The sequence below is a fragment of the Microchirus variegatus genome (genome assembly GCF_963457635.1).
Source record: "Microchirus variegatus genome assembly, chromosome: 12".
Lineage (NCBI taxonomy): Eukaryota > Metazoa > Chordata > Actinopteri > Pleuronectiformes > Soleidae > Microchirus > Microchirus variegatus.
In genome coordinates, this window is record NC_139813.1 from 12415783 (window position 1) to 12440713 (window position 24931).

General features: G+C 41.5%; 1 protein-coding gene across 3 annotated transcripts in view; it reads right to left on the bottom strand.

Moving 5' to 3' along the window:
- Nucleotides 1-277: 277 nt before the first annotated feature.
- The window catches only part of pak5 (p21 protein (Cdc42/Rac)-activated kinase 5), a 70434-nt gene continuing 45780 nt past the window's right edge, over nucleotides 278-24931 (bottom strand). For all 3 annotated transcript variants that reach the window (XM_083898968.1, XM_083898969.1, XM_083898970.1), the window contains 9 exons: nucleotides 14338-15177; nucleotides 10431-10640; nucleotides 9709-9850; nucleotides 9462-9616; nucleotides 7901-8034; nucleotides 5184-5310; nucleotides 3382-3507; nucleotides 3132-3266; nucleotides 278-2127 (listed from right to left, as the gene is read on the bottom strand). In XM_083898968.1, the coding sequence (XP_083755094.1) occupies nucleotides 1972-2127; nucleotides 3132-3266; nucleotides 3382-3507; nucleotides 5184-5310; nucleotides 7901-8034; nucleotides 9462-9616; nucleotides 9709-9850; nucleotides 10431-10640; nucleotides 14338-15177 (2025 nt within the window). In that variant the 3' untranslated portion in view covers nucleotides 278-1971. The remainder of the gene's footprint in view (nucleotides 2128-3131; nucleotides 3267-3381; nucleotides 3508-5183; nucleotides 5311-7900; nucleotides 8035-9461; nucleotides 9617-9708; nucleotides 9851-10430; nucleotides 10641-14337; nucleotides 15178-24931) is intronic.

The window sequence follows — 24931 nt, forward strand, 5'->3', positions numbered from 1 at the left end:
GATGAGGTTAGAGCGAAATAGCTGGGAATGGGATTTGTTGAATTTAAGAGAATATGAAGGACCAAAAGCACAAAGAGAAAAATGGACTGTTGATGGAGGCACTGTAAACAATCTGACAGTGCGCTGTTAAAAAAATATCTGCTTGATATGAGACACTGAGAGAAGAGGAGTGTAGAGGGTGATGAAGGAAAAATCCATGCAACACGTCTCAATGTTATTATGGGTGTTTGTTTGTTTTTTAATTGAAACCAGCTTCACTGATAACAAACATGCAATATCACTGTACAAGCCAACACCACAGATAAGTGTTACTCATTCAAGTCTTGACACATTGTCAAGGATTAGCCCCACACACACATACACGCACTTTCAGATGTTGTACAGAGATAAACACTCTCTACCTCTTTTGCACTTTGACACACACAGACACCCACTCACACTGAAACACACTCACGCGCTCAGTCATATTTACATATCACAGTGAATGATGGGTAAAAACGATGCAGGGAGGAGGATAACACTGTTTTCTCCTGGTCCAACCAGAGATGAGAATGGGAGCACAGTTCCAGTGATAGCGAGTGAGTCTCTGACTGAGGTGGGATAAGAAGTGAAATGATGACAATGGCGATGTGAGTAGAAAACGAGACCTTTTATGGGCATCCCAAAATCTGTGCGCTTTGAACGAATGCCTCTTAGGATTTATAGAAACAGGATGAGACACCTATTAAAGAAAACACATCAGCGTAGAGTAATTTTTTTTTTTTCCTCATTTTTTTGTCAAATCCACTCAGTCTGTGCTACATTTAGATGCATGGTGTAATTACAGGTTACAGGTCATGGTTTCATAAATAGGTTTGGGGTATTGCTTGGATGATATACAGTCAACAACTGATATCACTGTCGGTCAACGCGCTTCTAGTAATGCAAATCAAAACCCAAGAAAAACAAACAAAAACAAAAGAAACAAAAACAAAAAAAAAGGCCACACTACCAAAAAATAAATCCTCAATTCGAATAAATAAATAAATAAATAAATAAATAAACACTTTAAAACATCATACAAAATTCTGACATTACCCTTTTTTCCCCAAACATTTAATGGAAGTTCTGTCTACAAATGTAAGATAATAATAAATATATTTACTATTTTTTTAAGTGACAGTTTAGGTTTAAGTGGTTTTATTTGGGATATCTCGTATCTTTAAGCAAAAACTGGATTATAAACAGTAGGAAAGATCTCTGCAGAAACTCTGTTTAATACTGCTCATATCACAATGGTTACGACACGATAAAATACTGCAAATTATCAAAACTGTACAGGAAAACTTACAAGTTTCTCTAAAATACATTTTCACTGTTAGGGTGTGAGAAGACGTCTCCATCTGCTCAGGTGAACAGGAGCCTGTCCTTCAGATGGACTGACGACGCAACACCTGTATGACAGTCAGTGCCCATCGCTTTTTTCCTCATTCTCTCTGCTCTAAGCCGACTGTTCTGCCCTCTGTTGCTCTGGTCTGGAGCAGAGCATCAGTCCTCCGTGTTCCTCCACCTCGCCACAAACATCTGAGGCTCTCACTGATGGCTACTACAACTCTACATGGAGCCAGACACTCACAGTCTATAAGGAGAGAAGACTGCAGCAGGGTGAGCCAGCCCTTACGTTTCTACTGGATGTCTACGGAGTTCCTCTTGCACAGACCTACTCCAGTTTGTATTTTTCAAATGTTGTAGACACATTTTTTTTCCTCTTTTCTGTGTCTGTGTATTTTTTTAAATATTTTTTTTAAACGTATTTATTAGATATTCCTCAAGCTAATCTACTTCACGGTTACAGGTGTGAGTGTTAGTGGCGCACCACCAGGTGGTGGAGTGTTTTGGCTGGGTGAGGGCAGTTCCACCCTGGTAGTGTGTGTATACAGTGGGCTATGTATGTGTTTTCAGTGTTGTAAAGGGTGTGTCTGAGCCAGCAGGTCAGCGGTGGCGGTAGTGTCTCATGAGTGGGACAATGCAGGAAGGAGGGCCCGACAGCTTGAGGAAAGGGTGCTGGAGGAGTTCCTGGGCTGTGGCTCTCTGAGAGGGTTCCCTCACCAGCATCCGGTCCAGGAAAGATCGCAGCACCGAGGACACCTGCAGGTGGTAAAGAAATACTTCAGCTCTGACCCGTAATTATCCATTTTAACATCCTTGTGATAAAGCGATAGTAGCTTCGGGATATTTACATATTTTTAGTACGACACATGATGACATGGCTAAATATGGAAGACGGCCTAGTCTCTGTTGTGAAATGATCTAACACTGTCCCCGATATCTAGGAAGAGAAGGATGATGATGACATTTCTGGCCATATATGTTTGAACCGTGATATTGGCTGGCTCATCCATATGTTTAGTTGGGTTGGAGTGGGAAGGAGCATCAAAAGAATCATCAGGAATCAAGACTCAAGAATCATCAAAGGTCTCAAAGCAGATGTGATGGCATAAGTACTTCTAAAATCCAATGGTAATATTGGGAGAACATCTTTTTTGATATTATTAGGTCACATACGGGAGTGTAGGTGACGTTTAAAGCAAAACATACACGATTAAAGCACTAAAACATTGATTTTGATGTCATTTTCTTCTTAAGTTTCCAATTCACCAAAAACCAAACAGAGCTGCAGCCAAATCCAGTACAAGTGAAGTAAATGGTGAGTTTCTTCAAATGTAAAAAACAAACTACTCCTGTTCTCATCTTAAGTGCAACCTTTTAGGGATGACAAAAGCACTTGGTGATTTCCAAATCGCTCGTCCTCTCTCCTTTATTGCAAGTTATGATTGCATGTTAACATAGGTGTGGACTTATCTCGAGTTCTCACTGATCTTTTCTCTCAGGAGAGATTTCACACTGTCTAAAGGGGTGGACTTAACTGAACATTTAGGTTAAAAACTTGTGTGACACCAGAGGAGCAAGATGGAGACATATCATTTACTTCAATTGTGTTGGATTTGGCTGCGAGTCTGAAATTGTTAGAATCAGAAACTTGGACTGCAAGGAAAACCAATAAGATCACAGATATGCAAGAAATGACACGAACATTGAAAAGATGTGCTAATAATATATATATATTGTTTTAATATCGTGACCTATCGTACCTTGTGTGATTCTTTTAACCGTGGAGGCAGGTTGTCTCGTATCCTCCTCATGGCCTGCAGAGGGGGCTCGTTAAAGTAAGGTGGCTCTCCATCCACCATCTCGATCACCATGATACCTAAAGACCAGATATCCACCTGCACACACACACGCCACACATTTCATTCTCAAATGCGATAAACTGCCATGCACAATATTTAGTTTAGCTTCTATCATTGTTAATCTGTGCATGTGTGTGTTCCTGGTCCTCACCTCCGTCCCATAAGGTAGTCTAGAAATGACTTCTGGTGCCATCCAGTACGGCGTGCCCACGAGGGACTTCCTCTTGGGCACCTCTTTGGAAACTTGTGCACAAAAGCCAAAGTCTGACAGCTTGATCTGCAAACACACACAAACAGCGTGCCGCCATCATCTTTCCACTCGTCTCATGTGTGTATCCAGACACACAGCTGGGACTACATTAGTTCAGAACCTCGAGTGCACTGACCCATTGTGAAGAGCTTTCATAAAAAAAATCACTAATCCTTGTATTAGTGGTTAATTATCCTTCAATTAATCATGTCTTATCAGCTCATTCGGATGCATTAGGCAGGATTTAATTACTGGGGCACGAGTGGTAATAGATGATGATGAGTTTCTGGCACTGGCTGTTGACAAGTAGAGGGAATGACACCCATGAAGAAGGTCAGTGAGTGTGTGAAAGAAAATGCGTGCGTGCTGAAATTAGGAGGGACAGGAAAAATGGTAGAAGTGGTTCAGTGCATGTATCTGATTGGCCAATCACAGGACAGTAACTCTGCGACAGTTAACCCTTTAAAACTGAGCGTATGTGTTTGCACAGCGCACTCTGCATGACTGTAGTTACGCAACAATGTGTGCTCATGAGAGAGTGGGAAGAACACCTGTACATAGGTAAAAAAAATTCGGCCTGTCTTCACACATTGAGAGGCTTTATTGTAAATGTGTTTTATACTGGTCCAATTTCAAATTTAACATGCACAATCTGTTGTTCGTGTACAACTGCAGTGTTTTTCTTCATTTTAAACAGTATTTTAACATGCAGTAAATTGTAAATAACTGGTTTAAACAAGCAACAAGTCCAGGCAGACATTTTGAGGGTAAAGTGTTAAAGGGTTAAACATGGGGCCAATTCCAATTCCTATCTTAACCCTCAATAACGCGAAAGCTGTGTCCAGTCTGTCAACTCCAAAAAAGAAGAAGAAGAACACATTTACGTCACAATTATTTATTTATTATTTTATTTCAGTCAAGTTATTAGGTTGTCAGTTAGTTATAAGATGATACTCATACAAATACCACAACCACAGACATATTCAGCTGACAGTTACCTCACACCACGGCTTATTGAAGGGTAAACGATAGTAAACGATCGCGTGTGCGCACCGGCCGGCTATTGACAAAAGATCATAAAATAAAAATGTTACGCAACAATGACGTAAGTTATCCATAATATGGGCCTAAACTAAGATAATACAATGGTTTTCATAATTTTTATATCTCTATTAACAAAGAAAATACTTGTATCGTACTCGCTTCGCTGCTTTCGACGCCATCTTTCTTATGTGAAAACATGCAATGCATTCTGGGTAGCCCTTGCTCCCAAGGGTGGTCTCGGAAAATCTCAATATTGAGGGCGATACAGCCCTTAAATCGCCCCTCAACTTAATTTTTCTGAGAATCGGGACAGCACTTGCACTAGCGGGAGTGCGCATTTTTGAGATTGAGGGTAAAGATTGAGGGCTAAGCAAGGAATTGGAATTCACCCATGATCACATAAAACATGCTTTTGAACTTGCCATGTTTGGCAAAACCATATTACACATATCCAGTGAGCAGCAGTTCTCACAAATAAGCACCTGTTACATCCAAAGAATGCATAATCATCTCTGAACGCACAGACCTCGAGGCAGATTACAGTACAAGCCACTCCCTAAAACTCTATATCACCTAGTGTGTATCTAATAAAGTGGCTGCTGAGAGTATAGTGTATTAGTAAGATCCATAAAAAAACACCACACTCAGCATCAACTTACCCTTCCATCACTGGTCAGGAGAATGGAGTCACTCTTGATGTCGCGGTGGATGACGCCCTGTGTGTGCAGGTATGACAGAGCCCTCAGCACCGACAGACACACTGTAGCAATCTGCTCCTCATTCATCCTGTTAGGAAACACACACACAAACACACACATATAAATAAACGTGTCAGCAATAACTCTAGCAGAAAAGCAGGTCGTGTACACAAGGAAACTTGACTTTCAACTATCATGCGGTACAAGCAGCATCACCTACTAAAACTTATTGTTGATGAAAGTCATTCACAGTATCAATTACACGCATTTCCTGTTTTTTCTTCCAGGACAAGACAAATGCAGTCAGTCTTGAATCTATTTCCAAAAACTGTAAATCAAAAAAATACATGATAGTCAATCAATGGAGTACTTTCCATATTTCATATAATAAGACACATCTTTCGGGAAGCAGAAACTACACTGACAAATCTGGTCACGGACAATGCTGTCATCCTAAAGAGATTACAACACAACACAACAGATATGGAGGAGAAATCCGGTTTGAAAATATCCCCCATAGCCTGCAGCGACTGTAGCTGTGCTGTGCACAGCAGGCAGGAGGGTCCCATATGGAGAGAGGGCGATGCAGTGTGTCTGCTCACACAGAAACTCATGGCTTCACTGAACATTAACATCTTCACCCAGCTGGCCTCTGTGTGTGTGTGTGTGTGTGTGTGTGTGTGTGTGTGTGTGTGTGTGTGTGTGTGTGTGTGTGTGTGTGTGTGTGTGTGTGTGTGTGTGTGTGTGTGTGTGTGTGTGTGTGTGCTGCCATCAAACAGTACATGTGTCGAAACAGCGGGACTTTCATTTTCATATAAGAGGTGCATGTACATATTCGCACATGCACAGTACACACTGCTCATTTTATTTCTGACCTCTATCTGAAAGAATCTACTTTTGGAAGTCACTTACAATACATAATGTGAAACAATGCCCCCCCCCCCCCCACACACACACACACAAACACCGCAGGCCACGCACATGCACACATATAGATCCTCGCACTTCACACTGCAGGCTGCAGCAGATTTTATTGTCACACTAATATGCATTTACAATCACGAGAGATAAATGAGCCTCCTGCTAATGTAAAAACAACTGGCTAACTTAAAGTGAATGGGAAAGCAACACGGACAATCAAACTAGATGCAAACTCATTGAAATAGAAAATTGTTTCATACACACAACGTAAAAAAACAATTTTAATGAGCCTGTAAAGGTTGTCAAGGAGAGACTTACATAAACACCTATGTACACACACGCACACACACGCACACTTTCGCACTTACACTGAGCCAAATCTCTGTGAAGTGCAACTCATTAAGAAACTCTCAAGGTATAATTGAAATTAGAACGTGAGTGAAATGGTATAGAAGCAGAGACGACCATTCCGCCACTGCTGCATGTGTGTGTGTGTTCCTGAAATTCAGTGTGTGCGTCTGTGTTGACGACAACCTAGCGAGCTGATGAAGCTCGCGCAGCGCGAGGCAGGCAAGTAGCGATTTTCCGCAACAAAAGGCTTAACAGAAATAGCACACGAGGCTTCACCTGGACAAATGTGGCTGAAATTAGCAGAACATCACACTGCTGTAGTCCTGACATTATGAATGTGGATATTCACTACAGTGTAATGGTTCATTTGCATGTCCACGATCAAAACAAACTCAAACTGTCTGATTTTAATAACGTCTTGGTAACAGAGTACCTTTTAACAAACACATATATTTCACTCTGCCTTTGTGTCTTTATTCAAATTGGACTGAATAATGACGTGTTTGTTTGACACACTGACATTCATCTCAACACCCAAGCAAAAACAGCTATGTGAGATGATGACAAGGGGTAAAAAATGGTGAGTTAAAGACTAGCATGTGTATATAATACCCTGTGTATTAGGATTTTATGAAACTCTCTCCCCCACACACACACACACACACACACACACACACACACACACACACACACACACACACACACACACACACTGAGCGCACAAAGAGACAAACATCTGCATAGGAGACTGTTTAAGGCTTCACCAAAGCATGTTATTAGCATCTGACACCACACAGTGCTAATGCTGACACTCCACACAAATGACTGTAATTAAACACCAGACACAAAGTAAACTTAAAACAATGAGATGGCAGCTCGGCACACGACTCGACAACAGAGAGGCAATTAAGAAAAGTTGGGAGAACAATCATCTCAGAACTACTAAAACCAGGACTGAGAAACAGCCCACCTGCTTGTAAGTGTAGAGCAAATTAAATGACCTTATGGTTTCCAACAACCTGTCTCAGTTTGATAATTACCGGCTAAACCACATCGACACAGAACTTTCAATGTGCAATCTTTTTCTTTTTCATTCCTAAGAGGGTTTTCTATAAACACAGCATCATTTCATGAAATGTCTTCATATTAGTACAAGTACTGCTCTCAGTAGACATGTACTATACTCTCATTTTACACAAGTATACATACATATATAATATCCCACTGTATACTGTAAATATCAACTCCATATTGTCTGGAAACTGGAAATTTATAATCATATTGTTAATACATTTCTTTACTGTACTTTCTTATTATCTTCATTTTTACTGTCTTGACTAATAAAGGACTATCTTATCTTATCTTACACTTCAGTGGATTTACAGTATTATAATATTTAAGGTTACCTGGTGTGAGTCACTATATCAGTTAGTGCCCCGCCCTCCAGGAACTCCATGACGACCCACAGCTCGTCTCCCACCAGGTAGCTGTTGTACATGTCCACCACGTTCTCATGATGGTAGTCCCTCATTATCACCACCTAAAAAAAAACACACACACACACACACACACACACAGTATATAATCATTTGGTCATGCTAAATGCACATTAAATATGTTACTAAGACACGATTTACTATTTCATGACTTCAATAAATGTATTTGTGCCATTTCAATTATTAATTAAATTAACAAAATTGGTGGGCACAAACTATAAAAGGATTACATTCAGCAATTCATGAGATTACATAAATCAAATTAGTTCCCAACTGAACACCCACAGCTTCAGATCTGCGCACACACTCGTTTATTATTGACATGTTTCTGACAAACAGGCGATCATAAAGTTTTTTTTTTTCAGAAATTATGATTCATTTTTGTCTAAGTGCAAATGAAACTGAGCTAATTTTTCAAAAGTTAGCATCCCATAAATAGAAACTGCCATGAATTAATTTGTGGCAGAGGGTTTTTCAGCGTGAACACTATTTCAGTTTTAGTAAATAAAAAACATTATGGATGCAAATGTGGTAGTGGTTCAATGAATACTATTTAATATTATATTATGAACCAAGCCATACTAATTTTGTGGGATAGATTTATTTTTATTAGGGCGATGGCGGCTCAGTGGTAGAGCGAGTCATCCTTCAAATGGAAGGTTGTGGATTAGATTCCCTGCTCCACTAGTCTAGGTGCTGATGTGTCCTTGGGCAAGACAGCATGTGAAGGGTATGAAAGATGTGTGATAGAAAAATGTGCTGCACTGTATGAATGTGTGAATGAATGGATGGATGAATGAGTGTAAAGCAGCTTTGTCTGTGATGGTAAAACTGACCCTCAGTAACACACCCAGCAACATTTATATCAACGATCGCTCTAAAACAGCAAGGGAAGCTCAACTTCTTCTGAAATGTCAAATATGTACTGTGTTGTATATACATTTAAGTACTAAATGTGCACTTGAACACGATTAGAACATATCGCTAGTTCTTTCAGAATAAGCCGTTTACCACAGTTGATGGATCATCACCACATTAAAGGACTCATATTATACCCTATTTCTCTAAGTTAACCTAGTTCCCTGGTGTCCTAATGAACATGTCTGTGACATGCTTTGGTCAAAATACCATCAGGATGAAGCACTACAGCAAATTTTCATGGACTTTGCAGAATTTCGGTTTGCAGATACCGCTGCCCTCGCCAGCACTCTCGCGTTGCTGACAGCGTTGCAGAAACCTACAGGACAGTGAAGTCTGTAGACAAATACCCGGCTGTTGTGCGTAGTTGCTCGTTTGTACATATACACTGAGAATAAAAACACTATTATAGCATTTCAGTTTTACACAATTTCCTTGTTCTAGTTGTTCATTTGCAGAATTAATGTATAAATAACTGGGTCTGAAATGAGCTTCCCCTGTTTCAAGGAGCAGCAGCCGCCACTGCTGCAGTTACTCTGTCAGTCTTTCACACCTCATTAAAAAGCAGCTCTCTCCTCTGCTGTTTCCTGAGGTCCATCTTCTTCACAGCCACCTGCTTGCCACTGTGTTTCTCACTGGCGATGCACACGATACCCGTGGAGCCCTCGCCAATCTTGATAAAGCTGTCCAGGTATTCCCGTGGGTCGCCTGGAGCAAAAGAGAAGCTTAACACCAGCAAACAAACATGGGGACAAACAAGGTAATTCAGTATAGCTTTTACTTCATTGTCCATTTCTTACCTGGGTTGACCACCAGTTGGAGAGCAGCTCTGAACTGCTCGTGGGAAACTCTGGAAGGCTGAGTGTCTGAGCTTGAACCCCAGGAAGGAGGGGGATAAGCCCCCGGGGGAATGTAAGGTGATGAAGGCTGTGAGTAGGCCCCCTGGATGAAAACATGCATAAATTCTTACAAACACTCTTTTAAAAAAAAACCTTATGCACTAGTCATTTCACATTCAAAGCACCTTGAGAATTATGGCCTTCATACATCACATATTTTATATTGTCTGTCTTTGGGAACACAGCCTATGCTGCTTCTCCTTATTTCTATTGATATGTGTTGTTATTATCATGTTAATGCATTTTTCTTTACATGCACTGGAGTAGTTTGCCTTCATCCATCAATCTACCAAAGCTAGAGACATAAATTACAGTAGCTAATGACTGTAATCTGGCATATTAACATGTTGATGTTCATGAATGGGCAATGTCTATACGCAAGTAAATAAATAAAGCTTAGTAAATGAAAGCACACTTACAAAACATCATGTAATCATTATACTGTCCAGTGAAATTATGATTATTATATATACTGTATATAATATTATTATATTAATTATACCTTTTTAGAAGCATAAATGATTTCACCCTGTATACTTATTTTATTAAATATTATTAAATGTTAAGCATCTCTATCATACTTGATATTATGTTTATATCCGAAACCAGAGAACACACTGTACCTGCGGGGTGTACGGTGGGCTCGGCTGCGAGGGTGGATGGTGGTAGGGCGAGGGTTTGTAATGGTGAAACATCGGGGGGTAGGGCAGGTGTACTGGGGGGTAGCCAGGTGGCTTGCTGTGGCTCTGAGGTAGCTTAAGAGGCCCTCTGGGATAGGTGTCACCACCCGTAACATGGGGACTGCCATCACGTGAAGGCCGCTCGTAGTCACCCTGGAGGAGACATCAAAAATAACGGATGACTGACGAATACAAAAACAGTTAACATTAACATTGAGTGAATATTTGTACAGAAAGAAGAGGCCTAAAAATACTGTCCAGTTGCATACATCCTGAGATTTATGTGTACATTAGCAGAGTAATGGTTGTACTGAATGTATCAACTTATACATACTATACTCCCAGTCCCAGGTACAGTATGTCTGCAGCTACACCGGTCCTCTGACAGGACATAATGTAGACCACTTAGTCCACAGGACAGACTCCATACTTTATCATTAATACCCCACAAAGTTCCTCAACGACTCCATTCATCATCGAGAAACCCAGCGAGGATCCAGATCTGGGACACACCTTTTCTTAAAAGATCCCAGAAACGCGTGAGGCTCCTTTAAAGTCGTGGTTGAGCAAATGCAGGAAACCTCTATTAATAGCTTGCAAAGTTGTATGACTCATCTTAAATGATGTGACTCATAACAGATGCACACACACACACACACACACACACATAGAGGAGAATCTCAGACCACAAATGACCAAACCAGTAATGATGATGATGAACCTGTCTTACTGTAAAAAATGAATATGGCAAATTGGAAAAAGGAAATGAACTGAAATTGCTGAACGTATAACAGATGGGCCAAGAAATATGACAAAATATAAATATGCAATTTTCACAAATTCAGCTCCTTCAGAGACAGACACTCACTGCTATTTTTATGAATGAACGCACATGGTTGGTGTAGTGCTTAGCACTCTTGCCTTTGCAGCAAGAAGACCTGGATTCATGACCCGATCGGAACAAGTGTCTCTCTGCATGGAGTTTGCATGTTCCTCCCACAGTCCAAAAACATGCAATATGGGAATTAGGTCAATTGGACACTCTAAATTGATGTAGGTGTGAGTGTAAGAGTGGATGGTTGGATGTGGATGTTTCGTCTCGGTGTGGCCCTGTGATACCCTGCCTTTTGCCCTATGTCAGCTGAGATTGCCACAGCACCCCTGCGACCCTCGTGTGGAGGACAAAGCAGTAGAAGATGGATGGACAATGCCAATAGTCCAGGATGTGAGCGATAATAAGAGCAGTGGATCAAAGTTGATTGAATTAAGATTCAGATCAAATTAAATGACTGTTGTCTCAGCTCCTATAAATGGTCTTCAGCCAGCATGTTCTTTAAATTGGGCATTGAATATAATTAGAAGATAACAGAAAACTGCATCTGTTTCAGTTTCTGTTTATCGGCGTCTTCTCTGTGCCTCCTTTCACGTGCACACACATGCACACGCAACACGTGCGTAGACAGGAGTCGTAGCCATAATGTGTTGGAATGGTGTATAATTACATGGTGTGAACTCTTTTAATCAATCACTCAGGCTAGGTATGCGTGTGTGTTGGGGAGGAAGGCGCGCTGCCGCTGGGACGGCCCAGCCTCGCGCCTCACTATCATTGGCCGGCACCACTGGCTGGCTGTCAGCCAAGGGTCTCCTGATCCATGTTGGTTAAACGTGCATTAATCTGAGTTTGGCAGGGTAATCAACAACCTAACTCAACTGTGAAATTGAATTCCGCGGTGGAACATCGTTCGGCCAGTTTTATGCTAAGGCTGCAGAAAAAGGAAAGTGCCGCAACATCAATTTGTCACCGAGAGCTGCGGCGCCGAGCTCATACTCACCACAGAACACAGAGAAAGAGAGAGAGAGAGAGAAGAGAATGGAAAGGGGGAAGAGAGGGAGTGTGTGCTTGTTTGTATCTTTGTGTGTGTGTGTGTGTGGCCAAGTCTGCGTGGTGTCTACTGTTACATCCCCACTGGCTCCCAACAACAGCAGCAGGGAAAAAGAAGGATTTACTTCAGTGGTGTGAGCAGGCTGAATGAGAGGGAGAGGGAAGAAAAGGCAGAGAATAAGAGAGGATAGAGAAAGTGGATTTGTTACAAGGTCCGTGAGCCAAGAATAATAGTGCTTCTTAATCTGCCACATGACTCCTTTTTTTCTCTCTCTATTACTGTTGTAAAATCTGTAAATTGGGGCACACTGATTCCACAAACAGCATTTGATTACAGTTCATTTCATTTAGCCGACACATTTAGCATATTTTCGTCTTGCTGGATCAGTACACAAACTGTGGAAGAGAGTTCACCCTTTTAAGTCCTTAATATTTTCTCGCCTACAAATGCTGTTCATTTTCAAAGAGGCAAATGTGTCCCCTCAAGCAAAACAATTCAGAAAATGGCAATAATAAACAATATGTTAGGGGGAAAAAAATGACCTTCTCCTGCATCACGCGCAATCCTGCTTCTCTTGCATTCTTGTTTTATTTTTTTTCTCAGTGGCTATTTACTGAAGCATGCAGGTTAAATGGTTTTTCATCAAGGCACCCTGGGATCTACATCAGCAAACCCAGTTTTCCTCTCAGCTCCTGGACTCAGTGTGTGTGAAGGAGGAATATTGGAGAGCAGTGCACACTCCTGTGTAATGGACCTAATGGGGCAATGAAAGCTTTGGATAGAAAGAGGTGACCAACTCCTGCTGTTGCATTGACTGGCAGCATATTCTGCCCTCTGCTAATATCTGCTTTCAAATGCAGGTCTCTATAATAATATTAATAATAATAATAACAATAATAATAATGATATAAAAAACTGGTTCTCTGGCTGCTGCACTGGACAACATCACAGACTTAAAGTGAATGTGTTTCTTACAGTAAACAAGTAAACCATTTTACATTTCTTTTCTGATCAGAATGTTTTTGGAATACTCATTTTATTCTTTGCACTTTTTAATATTGTGTTATTTTTCTATGTTGTCCAATATGTCTAATAATTAAAGGTGTCATATGTAAGAATGTGGCCAAAAATGGTTACTACATTCAAATTCAAAATACCGAGGTCTTTTAGGTTTCGTTTTCTGACATAATTGGCAACCCGTGGTTGCCTGACAGATGAGACTCTACTGACTGCAATGATTGGTAGACGGCGGTAGGTGGTGCCACATGCCAAAACATGATTTCAAAACATAAACATGATTTGCAGTCTGCAAAATATTTTTTTTAATTCAAATATTTTGGCTGTACTGTTGTTGTTGTTATATGAACATTATTCCTGAGTCTCTGTGACATATTAGGAGGATTTTATGGACAGTTTATTACATAATGCACGTTTAATCACCGATGAACATTTTACATTTTGTGGCCATTCTGTTTCCTGCCATGTCAACGCCTCAGTCTTCTGTGTAACTGAGAGATCTCTGCTCGATGGTCGGTGGCATTTTAATTGATCTGTGTGCAGAGACAAGCCCCTGTACAGAGCTAATTCTGTCCTGCGTGTGGCAGTGGCTGCCTCCTTTGCAGACGAGCAGATTAGCAGGTTGCACTGTCGCAGGTTGTCTGCTTGGCAAAATAGCCAGGAAAGAAAGAAAGAAGGAACAGATAAGAGGTAGAAAAAAAAGGGTAATGAATATGTGAAATTGGCTGCAGGTGGATGGGAGGTGGGATTAAATGCAGGCACACGTGTGCAATTTTCTCTGAAATGTTTCTACAGATGTGTCAAGGTAGGTATAAGTGTTGTGTTGACACGTTTCCTGGACAGAGACTGTAATCAAGTATATTATATGATATGCTATTATATGAGTAAAACTTCTCAACACAGCTATTTTCATATGACAGATATTATTTTTTAGGTTTTCTTGTAGTTACCTTAGCTAAGGTCTGTGAATTAGCAAGACTCTCCGAGAGACGAGGGTAGGTGTAGGAGCTGTATGGATGGGCCTGTGGAGGGTTCTTGAAAGCCCCACTGGCTGCATAGGGGACGTTTGGCTCCTGCAGCCCAGAGCCTGACCGAGATCGCTGCCTGATAGCTGGTGTAGGGCTCGTCTGCGTCACATAAGAACTCTTGGGTCTCTTTTCATATTCGTCCCGTAGACCACCATAGCTCCACTCACTGTCTGGGTAGTTGATCTGCTCACTGTGCAGGGAGGCACGGGACGGTGTGCCGACTGATGTGTCCCGGTAGTCCTGGCTGGACGAGCCACCCACTGACGCCCGGTAGTAGCCACTGGAGCCGACCCCACTGCCCACAGTGGAGGCCACCTCATCGGCTGACCGCCCTTTGCTCTCCAGGTAAGTGTGGTAGTCTGGGGGCAACTTTCCATAGTCTGATTTTTGGGGCATGGCGTCTGGGTAGAAAGGGCTGCGTATTGGGTGTGAGTGGCCATTCTGCTTGGTGAATCGATAGTGCCTCCCCATTGCCCAGTCTCCATCTATGGAGAAGCTTGGTTTGCCAGGATCCAGAGAGAAGTCCCTGCTGGATGTGTCTAAGTCACAGGAGTAGCGGGAGTAGTAGTGGTTGAATCCGTTCTCCTCTGGGGCGTTGGGTCGACCACTGCCTGAGGGTTTGGAGCTGCTCCCGGCCTGGTGTGGACCCGGGGGACTCTCTTTACGCAGGGAGTTGGACCGCGTCACTGAGATGTTGTCAAACTCTTCTAGCAGGCCGTTGATGGATGCGTCTTTGGGCGGTCGGTTACCTCGAACAATTGTCTACAAGAAGAACAAACACGTTTAAACTTAACATGCAAAAGAGCCTGCAGAATAAATAAAAAAAAACTAGATGGGAGACAGCCCTGATACTTTGGGTTGCAGTACGTTTGATTTCAGTTGAATCATTCCTGAATGAAAACTGAACGAGATGAATTCAAATTCCTGTTTGATTCAATACAGTTCAAAACAAAGCTGGAATTTCAATTCATGCGTATCAGGGCTTTGTGACAAGTGTGAAATTAATCATCACTTGCGGTAAATGAATACTGATGTTTGACATCTGAGAGAACACAACAGCAGGCATTAATCTACACAACCACTAGTTGTTGTGAGATGGGGATGCAGCTCGATAATGCATGGAGATAAATGACGGGGTATCTCAGATGCTAAAAAGGAAACCGCTGGTGGATGAAAGGAGCTAATTCCTGCCCCATTTCCCTTGCAACAGATTAGCTTCATTTTCCGTGGGCTGATCAGGATACATTAATAGTCGTGACGTTTGGTGTAGTGCTCGTGAGGTGCGCGAGCACTACACCAGCTTGTGCTTGCACACAAACAGAGAGAGTGTGGAGGAGAGAGAGAGAGAGGCTGTACACATATGCTCACATCTGCTTCAAAGCAAAGGCAGCTTAAACATCAGGGGTGCTGCTTATCCCCTCCTACCTGGTGTTAAGCTCTTTACACGGCTGTGTCGTGAGTCATGGGGAACTGGTGCCACAGCAGTACTCCTAGACTCACCCCACCGTGTGTGTGTGTGTGTGTGTGTGTGTGTGTGTGTGTGTGTGTGTGTGTGTGTGTGTGTGTGTGTGTGTGTGTGTGTGTGTGTGTGTGTGTGTGTGTGTGTGTGTGTGTTGTAATGCTTTTTTGGGGGGGTTTTAATGTGGACTGTGAGGCTCACCACCTCCACACAGTGAAAATCGTGAGTGATGGCAGAAGCAAAGACAGACACACAGCCTTCATCTACTCTCCTTCTCTCTCTCTCTTGGATAAGACAGGAGCGACTGCGTTAGAACAAACATGTTGCATGACTGCTGAGCTGAGAGGAGGCCGCGCTGCTGGGATTATTTGAATTTCAAACTCTTACATAAGCTATTTGACAGGTTTTTGTCATGATCAAACATAAGTGCAAAATTGTATTTCTGTATCACTGACTCTGAGATGTTTTACTTGCTCTACAGCCTCCAAATCCATCTTGTCATAATCCTGTGACGACATTGAGTCAGTATTTTGTATCTTCTTTTTCCATTAAAAATCATAGTATACCTCTGCATCATTTTGATCTCCTTGTGACACCTTGATAAATATCCTTAAAGGTGCCATATGTAAGAATGTGGCCAAAAACGGTTACTACATTCAAATTCAAAATACCGAGGTCTTTTAGGTTTCGTTTTCTGGCGTAACTGGCAACACGTGGTTGCTCGGCCGCTGAGACTCTACCGACTGCAATGATTGGTAGACGGCGGTAGGTGGCGGCACATGCCAAAACATGATTTCAAAACAAAAACATGATTTGCAGACTGCAAAATATTTTTTTTAATGCAAATATTTTGGCTGTACTGTTGTTGTTGGTGAGTTCAGTTTGTTATATTAACATTATTCCTGAGTCTCTGTGACATATTAAGAGGATTTGATGGACAGTTGCTTTAGATTTATTACATAATGCACCTTTAATGGTTTTGGTTAGTTTTCAGCTCCCTATCCACAACCATAACTGTTTCACTATCCTGAAATTTCCTGAAAAAAGTCATAGATTATCATCCACTCAATCCAAGTAGCTTAAATATGTAACTTTATGTGTTCGACACAAACAGCAGCCTTTAGCGGCGGATGATAACAACACACCTACGCCTATTTCATCTGTTTGTCGTGACACACTTGTTAGCCTTTTGCACACGCGACTGTTTGCTGAACCGCACTTTTACGTGCAACAGTGTCACATCAGCAGGTTCTCTGACAGCACACACGCCTCGCTGTCCGTCACACGGACTGTCATACTTGTCTCCCGCTGTGCTTTGTCTGTGTCACATGTGCTGAGGCAGAGTCTCAGAAAAAGCTGGGATAATCATCAGCGCTGAGCAAACGTGTTGACACAGCGACACATCTATGGGCTTCCTTCACACGCAGCTACCTGCAAACTGCCTCGCTGTCCTTTTATTTATCCAGGAGATTGTGGCTCCAGCAGGCAGCCACAGTTAATAAAAGCCGAATTATCACGTCTTCAGAACTGATTGATCCTTATAAAGACACTCTGCTTTCATTTATAGCCATCCAGAGGAAGAAAAATGCTACAATACCTGGTCTGTTGCTATTTTACTTTGCTGCAAACCTATTTCCAACATGCAATACCAACCGCTTTCATCATATGTCATATAATGTGCAAATATTTGAGGCAAAATTGTCACATGGAGGTGGAGAAGATCAAGTCAAGACCAAACAATTAGATTCCGTAATGTTGATCGTAACTCGTAAAATATTCACATTTAAGAAGCTATAACAATCAGAAATATTGTTTTAGCGTCAAACCGATTAATCGATTATCGAAATAGCTGACAATTAATTTAGTAATTGATTAATAATCGATCAATCGATTGATTGTTTCAGCTCTACAAACAATTGTAGACTTCTCCATTACTTTCTCCATTAGAGAATGCTCTCTTCGGAGGCCTCTGCTATTTATTTCGCACACACATTGTCTCTCTCTCCGTTTGTTTTGTTTCTTGGAACACCTTCCCTCTCCCTCTTGAACACTCCAGTTGCTCTCCTGTGTTTGAGAGCCATAGGCTGTACGGTGCCGTGAACTGGAACCCAAGGTGAAATGGCCTATAAAAGCAGTGAGTTAAGTCATGCTGAGAGGTGGAGGCTGCTGCAGGACGGATGGTCCTTTAAACAGGTCGGTGAGTAGAAATCTATCATGCTCTGGACAGATGTTGCAGAGCGTGGAGCAGACTCGGCCTGACATAAAAAAAATATTTCAAGATGCATATAATGGCACTGTTCTTCATTTCTTTTTTAAAAAATAATGCATTTAAGGAAAGTTAAATACAATTAACCAAAGCAAGTAAATCTGTTAATGGTGTTATTTGTGTGAATCCAAAAAACGAGGCCGACTCACATCAGGGCAAATCAGAGCTGATACGATTGGCTGTAATTGAATAAACCATGATCGTCTCTATTTGGTTCATAATCAATAACAACTGTGTCAGGCAGCACGATAGGTACAGCGGATGGAGAGAGTCAGAGAGAACACAGCAGAGAATGGAAGTGGGGGAGGTGATGGGGCTGCGGTGGAGGGGGAGAGGGAGACAAGGTTAATTGTGTGCCAAATCACTGTCAAACGGCCGGCATCAGGCCTTAAAATCTTAACATTAATTTGAATTAGGGGGCTGATACTGGCTTCCGTGGCGCGCTCCCCTCCCCCCGTTTCCCTATCCCACTTTTACCCCCAATCCTTAAAGCTCTGTGAGCCTTGTGCACAGGTTGTGTTCAGCGGCAGCTGTGACAGCAGCCATATTTCACTGGCGTGCGGCGTTGGCCTGTCCTTTAGTGATAAGCTGTAATAGATCTACTCTCTCCGCTCACCACGGCCAGTTCAAGGTAAGCACAAGAGAGGAGGAGGAGGAGGCGGAGAGGAAAAGGAAGATCACATGGGGGAAAGGGCAGAGGAAGTGTGGATGGATGGAAGGACCAAACTAAAATGGGAGGGCGATGAAAAAGTAACAACAGGAAAAGTAGTAGAATTCGAGAAGCAGCTTTAAGGGAAAAAAGGGAAGGGTGGTGAAGGGGCGAGGGAGGGGGTGACGTAGAAAGAGAGCCATGAAAAATGAGGCTCATTGGGAGATAAGGGGGGATTAACCTTGCTGGTAATGAAGGGAGGGTGTGATGAGAAAGGAGAGGGAGGAAGAGAGGGAGAGATAATTAATGAGCTTGCCCTTCCTGTGACTCCTCACTAGAACCCTGGTTTGGAGGCTGTGCTTCACTGGTCAGCAGGGTCCCGGGACAACTGAGGAGGAGGAGAGGCTCTGCTCCTCTGTTGCATGGATCATTATATATGCAGTCGTTTTATTGTTGTTTTTTCCTACAGTTTGCTGGACTATGCAGGGAGTAACTTGAAAGTAGGGCTGAAACAATTGCTCACAATTAATTTCTAGTTTCTTTGATCCATGTAACAAAAAAATACTGATCATCCAACATTTTTCAACATTTTCAGGACCAAACAAGTACTTGATTATGAAAATAACCAACTTTAAAGCAGAAGCATGAATTCCTACCCTCTTAGAAATAAAAGTGCTAAGTTGAACCATATATGGTTCTTCGGCTTGTCCTCATAAGAGAACCCTTTTTGGCTCCAGGTGGAACCTGGAACCTGAACCACCAAAAACCCTTTTATTCAGGAAAGTGGTTTTAAAGGGTTCTCTGCATCAACATGGGTCTTACTGGAACCATTGGCGTTACCAAGAAACCTTGAAAAACCCTCTCTTCGGGAAAGCAAATGGTTCCAGGTAGAACCTCAGCCCTTGTAGAAGAACCCTTTTGGAACCCTTATTTCTAAGAGTGTAAATTAGCATTACTCATGCTAATGACAATTTCTGGCCTATAACTATTATTTCACAATTTTTCAGATTAATTGTGTGGAATAATTTGAACTGATTGTATTGATTATAATGCTATAATCTTAAAGGTTGCATGGTTTTGTGGACTGCAGTTCTGAAACTTTTCTCCCCCGTCACTTTATTTGCTGCACAAAATACTGTACACGATGGGAAGGACAAAAAAAGGTTCTGTGTGTGTGTGTGGGGGGGGGCAACAGGGGCAGGTGTGTAACTCCTCCCTCTTGGGTGTCTTTAGTCACACATGGAAGCGCAACAACTACTACACCCCCCACTCACTGCCACACATACACACACCACACACACTGCAGAATACTACTCCATGTGACCACTTTCAAGTCCTGCCAGTGCTCAAACACTACAAGATTATTTTACTACTATATTATTGTGCTAAATGCAGGTTGCGATTTGCCTCTATACAAATATAAGTGAACTGCAGTGGTACATGATGAAACGTATTCACAGAAATAGTATATCTCTTTCTATTCCCCCTCATTCTCTCTCTCTCCTCGTATTAAATCCCATGCACACACCGTCTCTGCTGTGTGGATTTCTGTCACGACTCACACTGCAGAGAGCAAACACACACACACACGCCCGCACACACACACACCTCAAATAAATTAACCTATCATTGTGTCTTTTCAGTCTAATCAGCTCTAATCAATTTTAGGTTCACTTTCTTGTCCAAGGACACTACAAAATGCAGATTTGGGATTGAACCATCAACCTTCCCATGGACCCACTGCACTTCCTGAGCTGCAGTCGGCTACGTTTGCAGACGCCGCTGCACCTCAGGTGCAATATCCCTCTGCATCAGTGACCAAATTGTGAGCAGAAGCTTATTCACTGCCGTCTGAGAAAGATAATATCAGAGAGCCCTTGAGACAACAGACAAAGAGCACACTCACGACTCTTCTGAGTGTCTCGATAAGCACCAAACATGGCCCACAGTATACTGACTAATGAATTATCAAATCACACAACCACTGCAGCTGATGCACACGCCAAGAGTAAAGAGGCCATTTGTAGAAAATGAAGCATCCATCACTCACAGTGATACAAAATGGCTCTGTGTATTATCACTGCTCTGTATCAGGCTCATCTATGATGATGATGATGATGATGATGATACTGTACATAACAATGGCTCCTGTCTCTTCTAACATTGCATGAATTAATGCCCAACATGAACCGACTGAGAGCGGGAAGTCCTTATCCTCTGTCTCTCTCTGCTGGACGGAAGTGGAAAAGGAAAGTGGTGCTGGAAAACTCCTGTAGTAGGAGAGGGAGGAGTGGTGTTGTTAGGTTATGTTTTTGTTGGTTTATCTGTGAGCAGCTCAAAAAGAACAGGACATTTTCTATGAAGATCTCTGAGGGTGTAGGTCAGGGGTATCCAAGCTTTCCAAGGGCCAGATTTGATAATGTGAATATTTCCAGGGTCTACTGGTCACTTCAGACCTTTTTTTAACGGTAACATTAACATACAAATGCACTGTTTGTCATAATTACAATTTTTAGATGGAAATGTAACCAACTCTTAGCCACATAGGAGTGAAAAAATGAAGAAAATACCTCGAAGAACATAATAAGAGATGAGAGATGCATATTTAAGTAATTATGAAATTTTGGTTTTAATGTGGGAAACTGAGTGGCCTTAGTGATACTTTCTCTCAGATACAACTGAAAAGTTACCCAAGAAAATACCTACCAATTGACATAACCATTCCTTCGGATTCTGTGAAACAGGAAACTCTCTGATCCAATAATTTTTTTACGACCTTCAAATTTGACAAATCCCATGTACGTATTCAGACCTGTGCTTTCGTTGACTGGCTGTAGAAGTATAAAAGGCCGCTCAAGTAATTGTGCCCTTCCCTGAACTCACCATGACACACTTACAACCAAAATAGTACTTCCTGGTGGTTCAGGATTTATCAAGGATATTTCTACATAAATTCATGTACACAAATAAGACTTTTTGTTTTGTTTGGCTAGTAATTACAGGTTTGAAGTTGTTTTTGATTCCCAGATGAAATCATGTTTGCATTAAAGCATATCATTCACTATCCAATCTGAACATACTGAACTATGGTGAGATGTATGGTTGGAAACTAAGTTTAATTTCTGTGCAATAAGCTTTGGGACATACCAATCAAAACATTCATTCATTCAATCATTCATCCATCATCTACCACGTTCTCCTCCACATGAGGGTCAAAAGGGGCGCTGGGTCACACCCTGGACAGGTTGTCAGTCCATCACAGGGCCACACAGAAACAAACAACCATCCACTCTCACACTCACACCTAAGGTCAATTCAGAGTGTCCAATTCTCCTAAAATCCCAAATCCAGAATAAAGAGAATGTGTAGAAAACCCACACGCATGCAACCTCAATGCAGAAATGCCTCGATATTCATAATTGTTAAAAGTTAAATTCAACACATAGTTGTATTTTTATGTGATATAAAAGTTAGATTTTAATGTGAAATATCTAAGGGAAAAGAGCCAGGAAGTTTTCCTCCACTGACAGGTGGGTTTCATTCCCTCTGCACTGGCAGAAGCAGCTTGTGCTCTGCTGCTCTCTGCTGGTCTCACTCAGTTACTTCAACCATGAACCACAGCATTTAATGTTAATTAAACGAGCATGCACTGAAATGATGTGGATGTTAATTTCACTGATAGAGAGACAAAGTACAGTGAGGCCTCTGTAATATGCTTCCCTGAGGCACACCAGCCCGAGATATCAGTCAATCATTGGAACGACTAATCCTGACCTCAAAACCCTGATGCATACACAGTATGACCTCGGATCAGTGTCCACGCTGACAGGTTGACCCACCTGTTCTTACCCGGGCCGAGGATTTCGCAGAACATTTTCACTCAGTGCTTGACATGTTATTACGTAAAACCACAGATGAAGTCTGAACAAACACGAACAAGATTATTCAACGGGTGGATTTTTGTAGCATTAGCGTGATTAATAGGCTGTGAGCTGACCTGTTTCCTCGGGCCATGCTGCTGCCTGTTACTTACAGGAGCTAATAACCGTCATCTCAACATGCTGAGCAGAGGCCTTCACTGAGCGGCCGGACAGTAAAGCTGACTTTGAAATGATCAAAAATGTGTCTTACAGCGAGTGGTCATGTATATTTGGGGGTTTCTGAATAAGGACACAAAACCGATAGGTGTTTAGAAGTGTGTTTTTCTAACAAATCAATGAGACAAATGAATTTTAAAGGAAAAATCAAAGGGTTCAAAGTCACAGTCTTCGAAATGACCTTGCATTACGTCCTGTGACTAAAATGTATTAGCATAAAATGATTAAAAATCTTCTTAATAAACTACTATGTGTTTTTGGAACATACCTTTTTCATACATTTTTTAAAGATTGGTTATTGGATATAAGATTCGAAATAAAAGACAGTATGGTCAAAACTGTATTTTTACTGAAGTAATCGTTAACTTTTTTGATCTTGATTTTTTAACGTTTTCTGATATTTTATGGACCGAACGATTACTCGATTAATCGTGAAACTAATCGGCAGATTAATCGATTATGAAAATAATCTTTAGTTGCTGCTGTACTATCAACTTTGACCCCTCCCACTTCACAGCTGGGCCGGTGATGAACATGCAAAATACATAACCCAAAAAAAACCTGTATAAATTACATTAAAGAATTAAAGATTCATTTGATGTCTTTACCACTGTTAAAAATACTATAGGAAAACAAGAATTGGCTATAACAGTATCAATATTATTCTAAAAGTTAGTGATTGTTCTAAATTGAACAGGAGAGTCAATGGTAACATGTAAGTGTTATGTACCACATTCAACAATTTAAAGTGACGCAAGGAAGGATTTCAAACTTTAAAAAAATGTCTCCAAAATAATCTTGATGGTAAATCAACTTACAACAGGGTGAATTGTTTCCCTGTCAGGTATTGACGCTATGTAACATCTAGCTTTCAGGTCCTTGCCACAAACAGAACCACAACAACAACAACACGCCTATGTTTTCCAGCAATGACACAACGTCTCCGACCCCCACAGCTCCCAGCAGCTCAGACCAGGGTGACCCAGTCACCTTTAACCTCAGATCAGTCGAGCCTCAACTTTAAGCTCCGTGATCCACGAGTCCCACTGGGTGCAGACACGTGGAATAAAGGATGATTTCCAGAGAAAAAAAAAATGGATTAGTGCAATAGACGAAATGAAATACAAACATCAAGTCAGACCGAATTCCCCGAGCTTAAGCATATTAGTGCAGTAAAGCCCGGAGCAGGGAAGCCGTATGAGCACCGGCGCATTTAGACTGATTCAGAAACATAGCTGACAGATATTTCCAGAAAAATATGACAATAAGAAGAAGCAGTGTCTCTCTGTGTGTGTAATCAATTTGACGTCCTTCTTTCTCGACGGAAAGACAGATTAACAGACAGCTGCTGTTATAGATTAATTACACTCGGCGGTCATTAATCTGAGCCCCGTCAGTCTGTTCCTGCGACACAACAGGATCCTCATCAATACTTTCTACCCCATTTCCTCCTCTCATTACACTGCTACTGTTGTCTTTGATTTACTTATTAGCATGTTTGGTGTGGCTGCTTTATAACAATACGATCGAAATAACAGTTTAGTGAAATAAAGGTCCAATGCGTAACATTAAGGTGGGCTTATTGGCCAGAATTGGATATACTACACATGAGGACATGCGTAAAAGTTTGAAATTGCTCTCATTTTGTATTCTTACTTTTAGAATAATACTTTTATAAGTACTTTAGGTCAGAGCTTTGCCTCATGGAGGCCATAATCTTGCTCCCTGACACACACAAGAAAGAAAGTTGTGAACAGAGGAGTCCTCTGTTTGTTACAATCTGCAGCCTCACCACTAGATGTCGCTATTTCTTACACACCTGACCTTTAAGGTCAACCCCATTTTAAAGCATAGCAGCAGATACTGAAAGTAAAACAGTAAGAGTTACTGATGTTCAAGACATTTTAAAAAGTCAAAGTCAACCCATGATGTTGTGCCTGTGATAAATTCTGTATTATAAAAAAGTATAAAAGTTTTTTTTTTATATCCAATAAAAATAAATCAATGAAGACGAAGCTCATCAAATAATAAAAATGATGCAGTGT